Genomic DNA, 16,571 nt, shown 5'->3' with positions numbered 1-16,571 from the left:
TTATTTTTTCTTTAATTTTTAGGATTTTTCGTAGATTTTCAGCTTCTGCAGAGCTCAGCACGGGGCCGTGCCTGGTCGGACACGGGCCGTGCCCAGCATCGTTACTGGCAGTTTTTGTTTTCCAAGTTACAGAAGGCTGACCACGGGGCCGTGCCGGTGCAACACGGGGCCGTGTCCAACTTCCAGTAACTGGGATCTGGAAAACAATCACTGAAATTCCGACCACGGGCCGTGTTCGCTCAACACGGGGCCGTGGTGAACCTTCTGACCAACATTCTTTTCTGTTTTTATTGCAGGACTTGGAACCCGACGCCAACCTCACGTAGTGTATGAGCTCCAGTTCCAATAAAGACATAAAAGAACCACTAGAAGAACCCGAACGCTTTCTCAGAAAAAGGTTAAAAGCCAAAAACCAAGAGAAGGTTTCGGGTGATCCACCTCCAATGGCGGACCAACGTACCCTTATGGATTATCTACGACCACCGTAGGTAATCTAGGCGCCGCTATCAATGCTCCGAATGTCGAAGCCAATAACTTCGAACTTCGGCCACATTTGATACAAATGCTCTAAAACTCCGCAACCTTCCACGGGCTTGCGGACGAGGATCCTCATCTACATATAACTAATTTCTTGGAAATATGTGATACCTTTCGGATCAATGGAGCATCAAACGACGCCATCCGCCTCCGTATGTTTCCCTTCTCACTAAAAGACCGAGCGAAAGCTTGGCTCAACGCCCTCCCAGCTGGATCGGTAAACACCTGGGATGAACTAGCCCAAAAATTTCTATATAAGTATTTCCCTCCTGCTAAAACTGCTAAGTTAATGGCTGAAATTAATACATATTCACAAGAGGACGGGGAATCCTTATATGAAACTTGGGAGAGGTTCAAGGAGCTATTACGCAAGTGTCCCCATCACGGCCTCGCAATATGGCAACAAGTATCCACTTTCTATAATGGATTGTTGCCACACACTAGGCAGACACTTGATTCTAGCTCCGGGGGACTTTTTGGTAATCGACGCCCACACGAAATATATAATCAAATTGAGGAAATTGCTCAAACCAATTTTCAATGGCACACCCCCCGGGGAAATAAGTCTATCGCCCCGGGCGCCCATAAGGTCGATGAAAGCACTTCTTTACAAGCCCAAATCGAGGCCCTTTCTTCAAAGATAAAAAAATTGGAAATGACAAAAACAGTCTCGGTTATGGCTTGTGAAGGGTGTGGTGGGTCACATGAAAATTGGAGTTGCATGAAAGAAACAGACGATCAACAAGAAATGGTAAACTACATTGATAATAGACCTAGGCCGTCGGGTCCCCCAACGGGAACTTACAACCAAGGATGGCGAAACCACCCAAACCTTGGTTGGAGGGAACCCGGCAATAGTAGTAACCAACAAACCCAACGAACAAACTTTCAGCAACCAAGAAATGAGTCACAAAATTTCACTCAACAAAGTGGACGAGAAAGGCTCGAAGATACGATATCTCGCCTCGTCTCCGACACTGATAAGAAAAACTCGGAAAGATTTCTACAATTAGAATCAAATTTTAGAAATCAACAAGCTAGTATTCAAAACATAGAAAAACAATTAAATCAAATAGCTCAAAATTTTTCCGAGAGACCGCAAGGCGCATTACCTAGCAATACCGAAACAAACCCAAAAGCACAAGTTCACCTCATCACACTACGGAACCGCACCGTAGGGCCTGCAGAAGTACTGCCACCAACGGAGGAAACAGTACCCACACCTCTGCAGGAAAAAGACTCCCCTCCGTCACCAAAGCCTACCAAGGCTCCTCGAGTTCCATACCCCGGTAGGTTAATTCGTCAAAAGACCAATGAGCAATTCGCCAAGTTCGAAAGTCTGTTAAAACAATTGCATGTCAATATTCCTTTTATCGAAGTCCTAACTCAAATGCCCAAGTACTCTAAATTCATGAGGGACTTCCTTACACATAAAAAGAAAATTGAAAACTTGCAATTAGTCAATTTAGGCGAAGAATGCTCTGCCCTCGTACTCAATAAACTTCCCCAAAAGAAAATCGATCCCGGAAGCTTCACGATTCCTTGCTCAATAGGGGAATCACCCGTTCGTAATGCCTTAGCCGACCTTGGGGCTAGCATTAACCTCATGCCCTCATCAATGTTCAAAAGACTCGGCTTAGGAACCACAAGCCCTACAAAAATGAGCATACAGTTAGCCGATCGATCCGTCAAACTCCCACAAGGTGTCATCGAAAATGTCTTGGTAAAGGTATGCAGATTCGTTTATCCAGCTGACTTTGTCATACTCGATATGGAGGAAGACACCGAGGTCCCCCTTATACTAGGGAGACTCTTCCTTGCCACCGCCCAAGCAGTGGTGGATATGAATGATGGGACACTCACCTTGAGGTACGGGGATGATGAAGTGAAGTTCGGGGTTGGGAAGAGAATAGAGGACGACGACCCGGTCAATTACATGAAGGTTATTGATTCAAGCTTGGATGCTGCTCTCCGACGGTGTAACATGGGACGCCAGACATCCCACTCAGAAAACATATAACCTCGCATTGGGTCTAGCCAAGGACCCTTATAAACGTGGCGCACCACGGAGGCATTCCGCGGAACTATCCTTAGTTTAGTTTAATCTTTTAGTTTTATTTTGCAGAATAAAACACACTCATGGTGGTAATGGATGAAAAGGGGAACGAGAAAAATGGACCCATGCACGAAGAACAGAGCAACCCGACACAAATCTCCATCACAGAAGGCTCAACACGGGCCGTGCCCAACCAACACGACCCCGTGCTGAGCCACCTGCAGAAAAACACCCAGTTCAGGTAACTGGACACGGGCCGTGTTCAGCGAACACGCCCCCGTGTCCAGGCTTCTGTTTTAATTCTTTAATTTTCGTTACTGGCACCTGACCACGGGGCCGTGCCCGGTCACCACGGGGCCGTGTCCAGGATGCCAGTAACATAAATCTTTGCTTTTTAACCTACTTTTACACATTCTAATCAACCAAAAACCTTATTTTTGGACACATTGAGGACAATGTGTAATTTAAGTGTGGGGGGAATGCTAAAACCTTGAATTTTGCAAATCCTAAATAAAAGCCTTACACAAAACTCTATTGGAACCGCTAAACACCTCAAATTTTTTCAAAAACTTTTTCATTTTTTTTATCATTTACTTGTCTTAGTTTAAGGTGGGAATAACAAGTTCTAAAAAGGTTATATTTTTACAAATTTACAACCGATAGCGTCGTGATAACAAAGAACCAACATAAGAAAATTACGAAACGGCATAACAAGTCTAGTTAAAAATTCGATTATATATACTTGATCACATTAAAAACCCATTCCCACAAAAGTGAGTTTTGAGCCTTTATTGGGCATAAAGATATACATATTTAGACTAAATGCTCATTTTTCGTTTCTTGTGTGAATAGCCGCTTGGTTCTTACAACTCTAGAACTTGCCACGACAATACATTCCCGGTCCTTACCAACTTAAACCCAAGTAAGTAAGTGATGGAGGCATTAGGACTAACCATATTTTTCTTTCTAAACCATTATTTTTCATTTTTTTTACCACCTACCCAAAATCCCCCTAGATAGCCCCTTTGAGCCTAAACCTTTCATTTCATTACCCCAAAACCCTTTTTACCCACCAAAAACCCTTTTTATTTTTCACCCTTTATTTTAGTAACAAGCTCGGTTTTTTTTTTTGTAAACTCGCCTTTTTTATGTGATGAAAAAAAAAACAAACAAACAAACAATGATGAAGTCAAAAACAAACAAAAGCTATATAAAAGCTTGTTTGGAGAAATACTTCAAAATAAAAAGTCACTAAAAACAAGGTATTTCACGAAAACCGACGCTTTTTACGATTTTCACCCTTTTACTAACCACTAACCCAACCACCCACCTTTAACCCAAGCCTAACCCTTCACCCCAAAAAAGTCCTCTTGATATTTACAAAGGTAAAAAGTTAAAAAGGAGGAGGATTGATTGCTTGGCAAGCCTATGGAAGGCGTAAGTTCCATGCCGCTCACGAGTTATTCACTAAAAAAATACACCTTCGGCCGAGTGTTGAGTGATCCCCCGCGAGGTATGTGAACTTGTATATAAATGGAATTTTAATAAGGCATGCTATGCCCAAATAAGTAATTTATCTTATGAAACGTTCAAAAGAAATCATAACGAATAGGATTGTAAATAAATAAAAATAAAACTTACAAAGACCTTGGATTCCCGACACTCTAGGACAAGCTAAAAACTTTCTCATCTACCTATTCCATTTGGGAGTGTAAGCCACATTTAAAGAGTTTTGCTTGAGGACAAGCAAAAGTTCAAGTGTGGGGGTATTTGATGTGTGTAAAATGCAACATATAAATCACATCAATTAAAGCATAAAACTAACCCTTCTTAAGTACTAATGTTGGAAAAAGAGTGTTTTTGTCTTCCTTTTGTATTTTATGGATGAAAAGAGCTCAAAATCACAAAAGAAGCAAAAAGACAACTAATTCTAGCATAAATACAAGAAAAGGAACAAAAGTAGACTGCCCAGACCCTCAACGGCACCTCCCAAGGCAAAGAAGAGAAAACAGAAGACTGAACACGCCCCGTGTTCAGCGAACACGGGGCCGTGCCCAAGAAGCAGCAGAAAAGACAAACCAGTAGAAGCTTCCATTGCCCACCACGGGGCCGTGTCCAGCGGGCACGGGGGCGTGGTGAAAGTACAGCAGGCGCATTAATTGTAATTGAGAATTACAATTAATGAAGAGAGAGAATGTCAGACGGGCACGGGGGCGTGTCCAGCGGACACGGGGCCGTGCCCAGCCTTCTGTTCAGCCTATAAATAGGGGTGCTTGGTTTCATTCCATCTCATCCCTTGGCACACCACCTCTCTCACACTTCATCCACCACCCACCACCACCATAACACCATCATCCACCACCATCATCCATTGTCCATCATAGAGTGTGTGAGTCGTCTCGGGATCTAAGATTGATCGTAAGAGTTCTTGACAATCAAGGCCATGTTTGCCTAAGTCTCTTACATCACTTGGTGAAGACAAGTGTTTAGTATAATACTTTTTATTTTTAATCTTTTGCACTTTTTATTTGGTTTTGTATTAATGACTTTAATAACTAGTTACTTATGTTGAAGGTGATCTTTCGTTATCGTTTGTCCGTGGTGTCTTGGCATTATTTTACTGTCTATATAAAATAAAAGATTTTCACCATTCATATCTCCACGGTCTATATGGAGGTATGTTGGCTACCTGGTCGGGGGTTAAGGGAACGGTTTGGTAAGGGTCTTGCCCTTGTTCAGCGTTTAGAGGTCCTGCTTGGGACCTGGGTCAAATTTAGTAGGATCTCCTTCAATGCCCATAGGTATTGGATGGCGGGGATCCAAACTCTTTGACCCCCTCATAAGTTAACTACTATTAATACTATAACCCGGCTATTTAGGACTGTATCCCTGCTGACTCAGACTACTTAGCCGAGGGTAACGTCACCGCCGAAAGAAGGGCCTACCACAATTTGCATTAATAACTTAATTCATTATCTTTCAATAATCCGACCCTTTAGGATTGTATCCTTGCTGACTCAAACTACTGGGTTGAGGGTAACGTCGCCTTCAAAAGAGGGGCCTACTACAATAACTAAGATAATCTCTTAAACAAGTGCAAAAGTGCGAAAATAATCAAAGGTTATACTAACACACGTGTCGGATCCAAGTGATTCATCTTGTCTATCTGTTTTTATTTTATTTTATTTTTCAGCATTTAGTTAGTTTTTATTTTTCTTAGTTTAAAACATTTTTCTCACTTTTTGATTTGATTAGACGTTGAGGATAAACCGGTATTAAAAGCTCTTGTGTTCTTGGACGACCTCGGTATCTTACCAACACTATACTACGTCCACGATGGGTGCACTTGCCCATATGTGTGTTTAGTGTTAGTAAATATCGTGTTTTATAAATTTAAAACTTGGCTAAAAGTGTAAAAAGGGGCTTAAATATACATCTAAAATATATTACACTACACACGCATCAACACGACTTATACCCAACGCCTTTCTTGTCCCCTTTCAGTTGTTGAGTGTCTATGATGTGATCGAGCACATATCGGGAGTTAGAATAACTCTCCAATTTAAGCTTGATTGCATCATGCTCGCATTTGGCAACAACTAGCTCTTTCTTTGTTTCCTCGATGATATTAATGTAGTTATTAATACCAATTTGTTTGTTAAAAACAGTTTTTGTTAATTTGGAAACACTTTTCTTTAAAGTTTCAATCACATCCTTGAAATCCTTTTCATTTCTAGTTAATGCCATGTTCGCCTCCTTGCATTTAGACAGCTCAATTACCAAACTTTGCTTATGACTATGAACCTTTTCTGACTCCTCTTTCAATTCTGTACACATTTTACAAATACTAGGAGTAGGAGGATCAGAATTTACCTGACTTGTCGAGGCTGAGACATTTGCCATAAAGGCAGTATGATAAGAGAAAGATCCATCCTTAGAGAAGAATTTCTCCATTTCCTTTGATGCTACTGCAGCCTTCTTGATCAGAATAGATTTCTGACACTTTAACTCCCCAGCTTCATTTAATAAGTCTTCAACATCAGAATTCACTTCTTCCTTCATATCAGATTCAAAATTGTAACCAATCGAATTCGAGCTTTCTTCATCCGAACTCCCACTATAACCAGAACTATCATCACTATCAGAAAACTCTTCTTTGTGAACGTGCTTGATGTGATTGATGATCTTTGCATAGCATGCAGTTCCTCCTCCTCCTTCTTGATCACCATTCCCAAATTGTACAGACCAGTTATACCCTTCATCAGCTTGAACTACTAATGCTCTGTTGGTGTTTGAAGGTCCCGCCTGGGCTTGATCGGTGGTGTTGTTCACAGCTACCAACCTTCTTTCACGGTTCTCTTGATTTGCATTGGAAGTACTTGTCTGATTACGGAAGGGATTTTGATTGCCTTGTTTGCTCGGTCAGGTGCACTCACGTTTGAAGTGACCCTTTTCACCGCAATTGAAACACGTAACCACATCCTTATCAAAACCGTACTTCGTATCCTTCTTGCTTTCCAACGTAGTTCTCCCAGTTCGTTTCATGAAATCCTTAGCCCTTCGAACAGCACTTGCAAACGCCCTTTTGATGTCCATTAACTCCATTTCATCACGATCTATCTGTTGATAATCTTCATGGGTCATATTGATGTTTCCAATTTGACATGCGACCAATCTGCAATAGGCACTGAACATTGTATTGAGAAGTTCCATTTGTTCCTTTGCCACTTCAATGCTTACTTTAGAAAGGCTTGAAGTATCAACTCTGACTGTGTTGGGGTTTTGGGGTTTTGGGGTTTTGGGGTTTTGGGGTTTTGGGGTGGAGGGTTACTGTAATATGCTTGCTGTTGTTGTTGTGGTTGGGCTTGTGGTGGGGTTGGAATATAAGCACTTGGACCAAATTGAGGTTGAGTAGTGGGAACTTGAGGTGGAGGTTCGGATTTTGGTAGCCAGGAACTTGCATCAAATTGGGGTTTCGAAAAAGCGTGAGCTTGAGCAATAACATGCGCTGGCGGAAGATAGGCTCTTGGATCGAAAACCGGTGGAGAAGCTGACTGAGGAAAAGAACATGAGCTTGCATTGGACATAAATGCTGTTTGCAGTTTTGGTTCCTGAGCTGAACTAGAACTAGCTAAAGAGCTAAAACCTGGAAGGTACATTTCAGTATTTTGAGGAGCAGCAATTCGTATAGCTTTCCGAATTTCTTCATCATTCTTGTGCTCCAGTTTCTGAACGAATTCATAGATACTCACAGTATCTAAAGTACTCGTATGCTTCAACAGTTCAATGAAGGAACTCCACTTCGGGGGTAAAGCATCAGCAAACCTTGCAACCATTTCCCGTTGAGTTGCATGAACACCATAAGAATACATTTCACTAATCAAATGATAAAAACGAGTTGTCATATCATTTAGTGTTTCGTTGTCCATGAACTGAAATGATTCGAATTCCTTCTTCAACAAATCATGTCGTGCCTTTCTTGTAGCCGCATTCCCTTCTCCTCTTGCTACCAAGGTATCCCATAAATCTTTCGTGCTCGTACAATAACCAAATTGATGATAGATGTCTTTGTGGAGTGCTTGTGTGAGAATTGAAAACGCCTTCTTTTCAAGATCATATGCCTTCTTGTCGGCTTCTTGCATATTCATAAAAGTTGTTGCATTTGATCCCGCTTCTTCAAGGGCTGTGTTGTATGGAGAAATAAAGCACGTCCATAACTCGGTATTTTGCCCTAAAACATACGTGTGGAAACGATTTTTCCAAGACGGATGTTCATGTGATTAAGCTTTGGCGAGCGGTTGTTACTACCCGTTTGATTCTCGCTTAGCAAAAGATTCTGAATGCTTTGATTCTGATTCGTCACCAATGCCCATTGATTCTCACTAATAGTTCGTGGTGGCAAAACATTCCTCATCCACACGGCTGCGGATGTCTGATCTTCACCCGGTCTTGGATCCGTACTCCAATCCCAAGGACTAGTACAAGCTATATTTGATATATGAAAGTGTAAAACCTGGTCAAACACTTAAAAACACACTGTTAAATCACAATTACAAGTATTCTGTTAAAAATGACAAGGGTTCACAACGAAATTCTTTCCCACGAAACTCAAGAGGTTTCGTCGAGATGTATTTGATGAAACTTAGGGGGTTTCGTCGAAGCCTCTTTGACGAAACTCAGCAGGTTTCGTCGATGTTCCTTATGACGAAACTCTAGGAGTTTCGTCGCTCCAGCTTTCGTCGACAATGGTCACAGATGGTTGGTGAAAGTTGGTGAAATTTGGTGAGATTTTTCAAAACAAATCTTATCCTTTACTGACAAAATACACACGATTTCAACCTACAACATACCTATTGTACCAACCAGCATGGTCACCGATACTTTATCCATTTTAATTTATCTTTTTAATTTTAAATTCAATAAATGTTCAAGAACACTTTGAATGTCTGATGAATATCTTGAAGATATGAAGAACAAGTCCAGAAAATATGAACTTTCCTGTCACTGAGGAACTTTCCGGTCACTAAAAACCCGGTTTTTATCTTGCGAACAAGTAATATAACAAAGGTTTTTAACAAAACTTTGGCAAAACAAGCAAGATCCAAACAGATTTTAAGCACTTTTCTAGAAAATATGAGTTTTTCAAGAACACAATTTCAGAAAGTCATAAACACAGTTTTAACACTTGATAAAAATCGGAACTATGTTTGATATTAAACAAGGATAAGAGCCAAGGCTCTGATACCACTTGTAGGTCCCGATTCTCGGGGGATCGATACGAAACCAAACCCTTGTTTATCACAAACACGGTCACGAGTGCGGAATCCCCGTGACGATGCCAAACCAAACACAGATAATGGTAACAAACACAAGATAACTAATGAATCACAGTCAGTTGATTAGATGAGAACAAAGGTTCAAACCGATATACGCACAGTTTGAAGTAAACTTTCACAGTGGGTTATGCTCTCATGAGTTTCACACAGAAACTATGAGGTGTTTATATAGGCAGCATGTCACAAGTCATGACGAAACTCAACAGGGACCCAGCGAAACTTCCAATATTGACGAAACTTAAGGAGTTTCGTCAATACACATGACGAAACATGGAAGTGGGGTGAAGAAACTTCAAAGGTTTCGTCATTTAGCATGGTGAAACTCCTAGGAGTTTCATCATAAAGTAAGTTTCGTCATGCAGGGAGTTCCATCTTGGGGAGTTTCATCATGAAGAAACTTGGAAGTTTCATCATGGGGAAGTTTCCTCATAAGGGAGTTTCATCATGATGAAACTTGGAGTTTCATCATGGTGAAACTTGGAGTTTCACCACAAAGGAGTTTCCCCATGTATGATGTGCTGCAAACTGTTATAAACACACAAACAGACCAATACGCAACATGCATTGTCCACTTATACATTACATTACAAACGAGACAATCTTGTCGGACCCAAGTAGGATAGGAGGATATCCGACTTGGTCTTCATTCTGTAACAGTGTCGAACCAAACGTGCCGCGTCCACACAAAATGTATCAACAACTATTATGGACCATTATTCATTTTTTATGTTAAAATTTAAATCAAAACTAACTATACAATATTAAATATTTTTTTACGTCTTTCATCTATCCTCCCTCATCTTACTAATAGCATGCATACGTAGATCAATGCGGGCCTTCGTATGCCCCGAATAGGCTATGTTAGGTAAGACCTTAACATCACGCATAAGGGGAAACTATGATTTTTGGTAATCAACCTAGACGATAGACTATTTCAACTGATAAATAGATTGAATCATTATTAGATACACTTTTACATTAAAAGCTTTAAATCCTTAGGGTTTTGGTTTACTCCGTAAATCATGCGTCGCCTTTCAAAAATTATGTAGATCAAAGTGTTAACGTAATCCATATTAATTTCGCGTGTGTATATATTGTCATGTTTTCGTATAACTTACTTTAATATTAAAACGTATATAAATAAATAAATGCGGTGCGTTTAAAAAATTAATCAGCAGACATAACTAGTGATTTTACATAATATTCGCTCCATATTGTGCGCGTATATATTGTCATGTTTTGTTATAGTTTACCTTAATATTAAAACTTATATACATAAACAAATGCGGTGCGTTAAAAAAATATTTAGTATACATAACTAGTGTTTTTACATAACTAGTTGATATTTTCATTTTCTGCCATCAAACGCAAATCCACAATACCAATTCTTTTCATAAAATCCACAATACTTGTTCTTTTGGTATCTAGCCATTTAATTGAGCATAAAAAACAAACACTTTCTATACAAATAAATAAATGAAGAAATAACGAAGTTATAAAGGAATATATATACACATGTCTCAAGTATAAAAATATCTATTTACTGGCTACATGTATACTTATCTCAAAATCACAATATAATTTAAAGCATGAAAATGCATACATAAAAAACACGATATCATATTATCCTCCATGTGCATTCAAAACAACAATTTCTTTTTTTAATTAATTTTGTCACATATATATAAAGCAGAATATACATGCAGTTTTTATAAAAAAGATATTTATCGATTTTCACACAATTTTTATAAATTTTCATCCAACAACTAACTCTGTTATTTTTTTTTCTATTAAGGTGAAGGATCTTTTAAATTTTATAAAGTAAGACAAAAATTAATTTCCATTTTTTTATATACATCAGTTTTATAAAAATAAAATCTACTTCAACTTATAAATTTTATAAAACTAAAACGCTAGTAACCTTATAGAAAAACGTCAAATAAACAAATTTTATCGTATGTACCAAGTTTGTAATTAATCTTCTACTTTTTCAAATTCCTTCTAACAAAAAACAGAAGCCACTGCCTCCCCCTATCAAACAACAACAACGTATGATTACCAAACCTTAAAATTACCCACCAAATAGTAAGTATAATGCCATGAATCAAAAGTACTCCCATCATCTGAATAAATATTTGTTAGTTACTCTCGTAATCTTAATTAGTTAAATATTTTATTTCTGCCAACCTATTTCTTAGGTGCTCAACACGTTTAAAAATATGTAACGTTTTACAATTTTTTTCTATCTCTACACTTAACTTAGATGGGCTTTTTTTATTTAATAATGAAACATGGAAATAAGCGTATAATATACCATTACATTAAACCCTATTTATATAAAACCACACCTAAAATAAACATCAACTTAAATAAACTCGATACTGACCCTAACTATAAAATATATTGTGATAAGATTAATGCAATCTATAAGATATAATGTGATAAGATCAATCCAACAGTGATTCCATTTAACGAGAATATGAGTTTAATTCATATTTGTTTTTAGCCATTTAATTTGCTTGATAATCTCGATGTCACTGTTTATTTTAGAACCTTCTTTTGTAGAATTTGAAGGACACTATAATGGGGCACTAGCTTGGTGATGTATTCACGTTCAATGCTAGATATATTTTAGTTTAGCTTTACTTTATTTCATTTAAACCTGTATTATCACCCACAACTTCATTTAACTTTATTTTCGCTTTAGTTAACCCATACATTGTATTTTGTGTTAGTTTTGTGAGTTTTAATAAAATATAGGACCTTTCACTTTGATTTATCCTAACAAACCGAGTAAACTTGAACATCTTGTTAAGCATGCCTCTTTAGAACCTCCTTGTTGCATGCTCCTATATATAAACATAATAAATATAAAATTCTATATAACTTATTGCTATTGAGGAATTATTTTATTACCTTCATGGAGCATGGGGTTCACACTACGTCAAAAATGGGCTACGGCCATACTTTTTGCAAAATAACCCTACCACACATTTGAAAAAATGTTCGACTAAAAGTCATTTATAACATGTTAATACACCTTTAGCCACACTTTTTATTATTAGTGTGACCATTATATACCAGTTCAAAACTTTTAGCCACACTTACTAGCCACAACTCGAGAAGTGTATCCAAATGTAATCTATAGCCACTTATTTTTGTTTTATGTGACCAAAAACACATGTATTTGAAACCTTTTGCCACACTTTAATAAAAAAAAAGTGGCATTTATTAGCCACATTAGCAAAGTGTGGCCAAATGTAATCTATAACCACAATATTTTTTTTATGTGACAAATAGCACATGTATTCAAAACTTTTAGCCACACTTTAAGAAAAAAAGTATGACATTTATTAGTCACACTAGAAAAGTGTGGCCAAATATGATCTACGACCATAGTATTTGATTCATGTGACTAAAAACACATGTATTCGAAACCTTTAGCCACACATTAATGAAAAACAGTCACACTAAAAAGAAGTGGCTAAATGTGATCTACGACTACAATATATATTTGATAATGTGGCTAAAAGCTAATACATATGGCCACATATATTATTTTATGTGACGAAAGGCTAGACAATAGTCACACTTGTAATTTCAAATTTTCATGTAAGTTTACATATAAACATTCATCACACGATCGTCCCTTTGTTTATTTTGTGTGACGAAATGATATGAAATGTCATGGAAAAAAAATGTGTGACCAAATGTTAAACTTATAACATCTTAAAAATCACCCCCCCCCCCAAAAAAAAAATATATATTTCATCCTAAAATTTAAACGTCCCCTCTAAATATTTCATCTTAAAACTACCCTAAAAATATTTCATTTTAAAACTCCCCCCAAAATATTTCATCCTAAAATAAAACTTCCCCTCTAACAATTTTATCCTAAAACTCCCCCCAAAATATTTCATCCTAATTTAAAACATCCCTCTCAAATAATATTCTAATTTAGAAAAATTACTTAATTCAATATTAAAAAAAACGAAAAATCCTACTACGTATATAAAAATTCAAACTTTTATTATTTATATTATATTTTTTTAACCATATTCGTTATTATTCGTTTTTCTTGTAAATAATATGCTAATGTATGCATATTAGGTATGGTTATATACGTTTTTAATGTATGCATATAGCATATTAGTTATGGTTATATACGTTTTAAATGTATGCATATTAGTACCATTATCAAATTGTTTTCGGTACCGAATCATCGAATCGGTACCAACTTTTTGACGTTTTCAGTGCCCGTATTTTCTGTTCGCTACAGTTTTAGCACTTTACTGAATTTTACTTTCAAAAAACGGTAACAGGAATCGTACAGTAAATACCAATCATTTTCGATACCGGTACCTATATTTGGCAATTTCAGTACCGGTAACGATCCCATCCCTAATTTAGATGGCCTTTTTTATTTAATAATGAAACATGGAAATAAACGTATAATATACCATTACATCAAACCATATTTATATAAAACCACACCTAGCATAAACATCAACTTAAATAAACTCGATACTGACCCTAACTATAAAATATATTGTGATAAGATTAATGCAATCTATAAGATATAATGTGATAAGATCAATCCAACAATGATTCCATTTAACGAGAATATGAGTTTAATTCATATTTGTTTTTAGCCATTTAATTTACTTGATAATCTCGATGTCACTGTTTATTTTAGAACCTTCTTTTGTAGAATTTGAAGGACACTATAATGGGGCACTAGCTTGGTGATGTATTCACGTTCAATGCTAGATATGTTTTAGTTTAACTTTATTTTGTTTCATTTAAACCTGTATATCACCCACAACTTCGTTTAACTTTATTTTGAAGTAGAAACTGATACTTGATTTATATTGATCTCTATGCTTTAACTTGTGATGCTACCAATATGTTTTGTTAGCGCCGGAATTTTAAATTTTTAGTTGTTTTTTTTATATAATCTAAGTTCTTTGAGTTTTACAGGTCAAAAGTACTGTTGTTTTGACTTAAAAAGTATACTTTTTTATTTCCTAGGAATAAATAATATATATTGATATAATGATATTTGGATTCATTGAATAGCTTCTAGTATTTTAAACTAAAAGTTCCGAATTGAACAATACTTTATTTGAATATCAAAATAATAAATAATAAAGCATACAAAAAGAACAAATTGCAACAACATCAAATTTCCCTAGATATCTAATATGCAGAAGGACAAACAAAAATTTAAATTCCAACAAAAGCAATGTCAATAAAGAAAAAAGAATAAAAAAGCAATAACAATTCCAACCGTAGATGACCAGCAAACCAATTTCTATCTTTAGAACCCTCAGACAAAAAGAGATGTCAACCTGTTTTCTTCGGAATGTATGCATCAGACCACGAAAAAATGGGGTCATCAGGAAATGAGTTCATCATGTTGAACCCTGGAACGGGATCCAAACCATGCTCTACATGATCACTAGTCCAGTCAGGCGGGTACCAACCAGTGTTTTCCATCACTGGTACATAGCAATCGACATTTGTTCCTGCAGCCGCCATATGGCTAGCAGTGTCGCTACAACCCACAACTTCCTTCGGTTCTGGTAGTTGCAACTGTGATGCAGGGGCATCACTTTTGAGAACCTTAATCCTCTCCTCAATTTCTGGGAGTTTATGACCAGCGAATGACCCAAGATTATTCAAATCTTTTGAGTTCAAGCCCGCAAGTGAGACTTTACCACTCAAGCATTCTGACATCAAGTTTGCCTTCACAAAATCCCGGGTCGTCACGATCTGCTTCTTGATCTGACCGTCGACCTTGCTGATCCTTTCTTTAATGTAGCTATCCTGGTTGGACATAAACTTGTTCCTCTCCATGGGTAACTTCGTAACGAACGCGTTCAACACATTTTGGAAAGCAGTGTTGTCTTCGGGCCACACCTCGAGTCCAGGTTCGTATGAGCTATAAATGATGGCGCATGCCTCGATGCCGCATAGGGTGCACAGCTCCTTCAGCTTGTTCTTCAGGCATTCCTTTCTTTTCATGAAGGAGCTTTTCCTTGCCTTCTTGTTTTCTATGAAAGCAAGTTTCACTTTGCTCCTAGGCATGGTGTAAGGATTAATGGATTATGCCAAAATGTAATTGTAGCAGCTTGTGAGTGGGTTTCAGTTGGTTCTTATGTTGATTCTTATACTAAACAAGTTCGTTAAATCATTAATATAATATCTTTTGCTTTTAATGACCTTGTATCACAGAAATTAAATTTAAAGATATAATCAAAAGTAGATGATTGACCAAATTTTAAGATTATATCAGAAAAGGAAAAAACAAAACAAAAACCTCATATACACACAAAAAAGCATTTAAATTCCTGTTGATGGAAAAGAAAAAAGTTGAATAAAATTTCAACCTAATATTTTGCAATGTTAATGGAATGAATACACTTTCTTGCATTAATGAGTAAAGTTTACTTCCAAGATACTTAAATACGACATATGTTATAAACTAGTTTTGAACCTCCGCGTTGCGGAGTAAGCGGGCGTAAAACCGTGCTATCAACGTTACGGGGCGGGAGGTGTAAAACCGTGATAAGTAGCAATCAAACGACGATGACCAAAGCCAGGAAAAAACATAAAACAAAATCATGAATTTTAACACCGAGTGTGACTCACGTGACATAAAACATAGACGGAGTTGAACATATATCGACATGTATTAAAAATCTGAGAGGGTAAAAAGAACCCGAGGGACCAAATGTGACCACCAAACAACGTACTAAATAGCAAACAAACGACTACTAAACCCAGAAATAAGCGAAAACAAAAACTAATATAGAAAGTTAAAACTTATTTAACTTTTGTTGCAAAGCTATAACAAAACCAAAGTTTTTATAAAAATAAAAAATCTTAAGTTTAATATATATAAGAAATAAAAATCAAACAAAAATAGAAAACATAAAGACAAAACCCTATATAAACAAAAAATGTTATTATTCCCGATTTGTTATGAACATGGAGATATGTAGTTGGTGATGGTAAATAAACAGATGTGGCAACATAGTAAACTTTTAACAACAACCTACACTAAATGTTATATTATAGAATAACTGTAGGTCCCTCTCGGAGGATGACGAACCTAAACCTTGTTATACAAACTCACT

The 16,571-nt window shown here is 37.0% G+C and overlaps 1 protein-coding gene and 1 non-coding gene across 2 annotated transcripts; both read right to left on the bottom strand.

Moving 5' to 3' along the window:
• Positions 1-820: 820 nt before the first annotated feature.
• Positions 821-927, bottom strand: LOC118487744. The gene has a single exon (XR_004882687.1). It is a non-coding gene; the product is annotated as a small nucleolar RNA R71 (small nucleolar RNA).
• A 13,848-nt stretch (positions 928-14,775) lies between these two features.
• On the bottom strand, positions 14,776-15,519 carry LOC110909661 (agamous-like MADS-box protein AGL80). Its single transcript, XM_022154498.2, has one exon. It carries the CDS (start codon positions 15,517-15,519, stop codon positions 14,776-14,778), a length of 744 nt encoding a protein of 247 aa, XP_022010190.1.
• Between the last annotated feature and the right edge of the window lie 1,052 nt (positions 15,520-16,571).

This window comes from Helianthus annuus, chromosome 15 (assembly GCF_002127325.2).
Source record: "Helianthus annuus cultivar XRQ/B chromosome 15, HanXRQr2.0-SUNRISE, whole genome shotgun sequence".
NCBI lineage: Eukaryota > Viridiplantae > Streptophyta > Magnoliopsida > Asterales > Asteraceae > Helianthus > Helianthus annuus.
The sequence above is the reverse complement of the archived record's forward strand: the minus strand, read 5'-3'. Positions and strand labels throughout refer to the sequence as shown.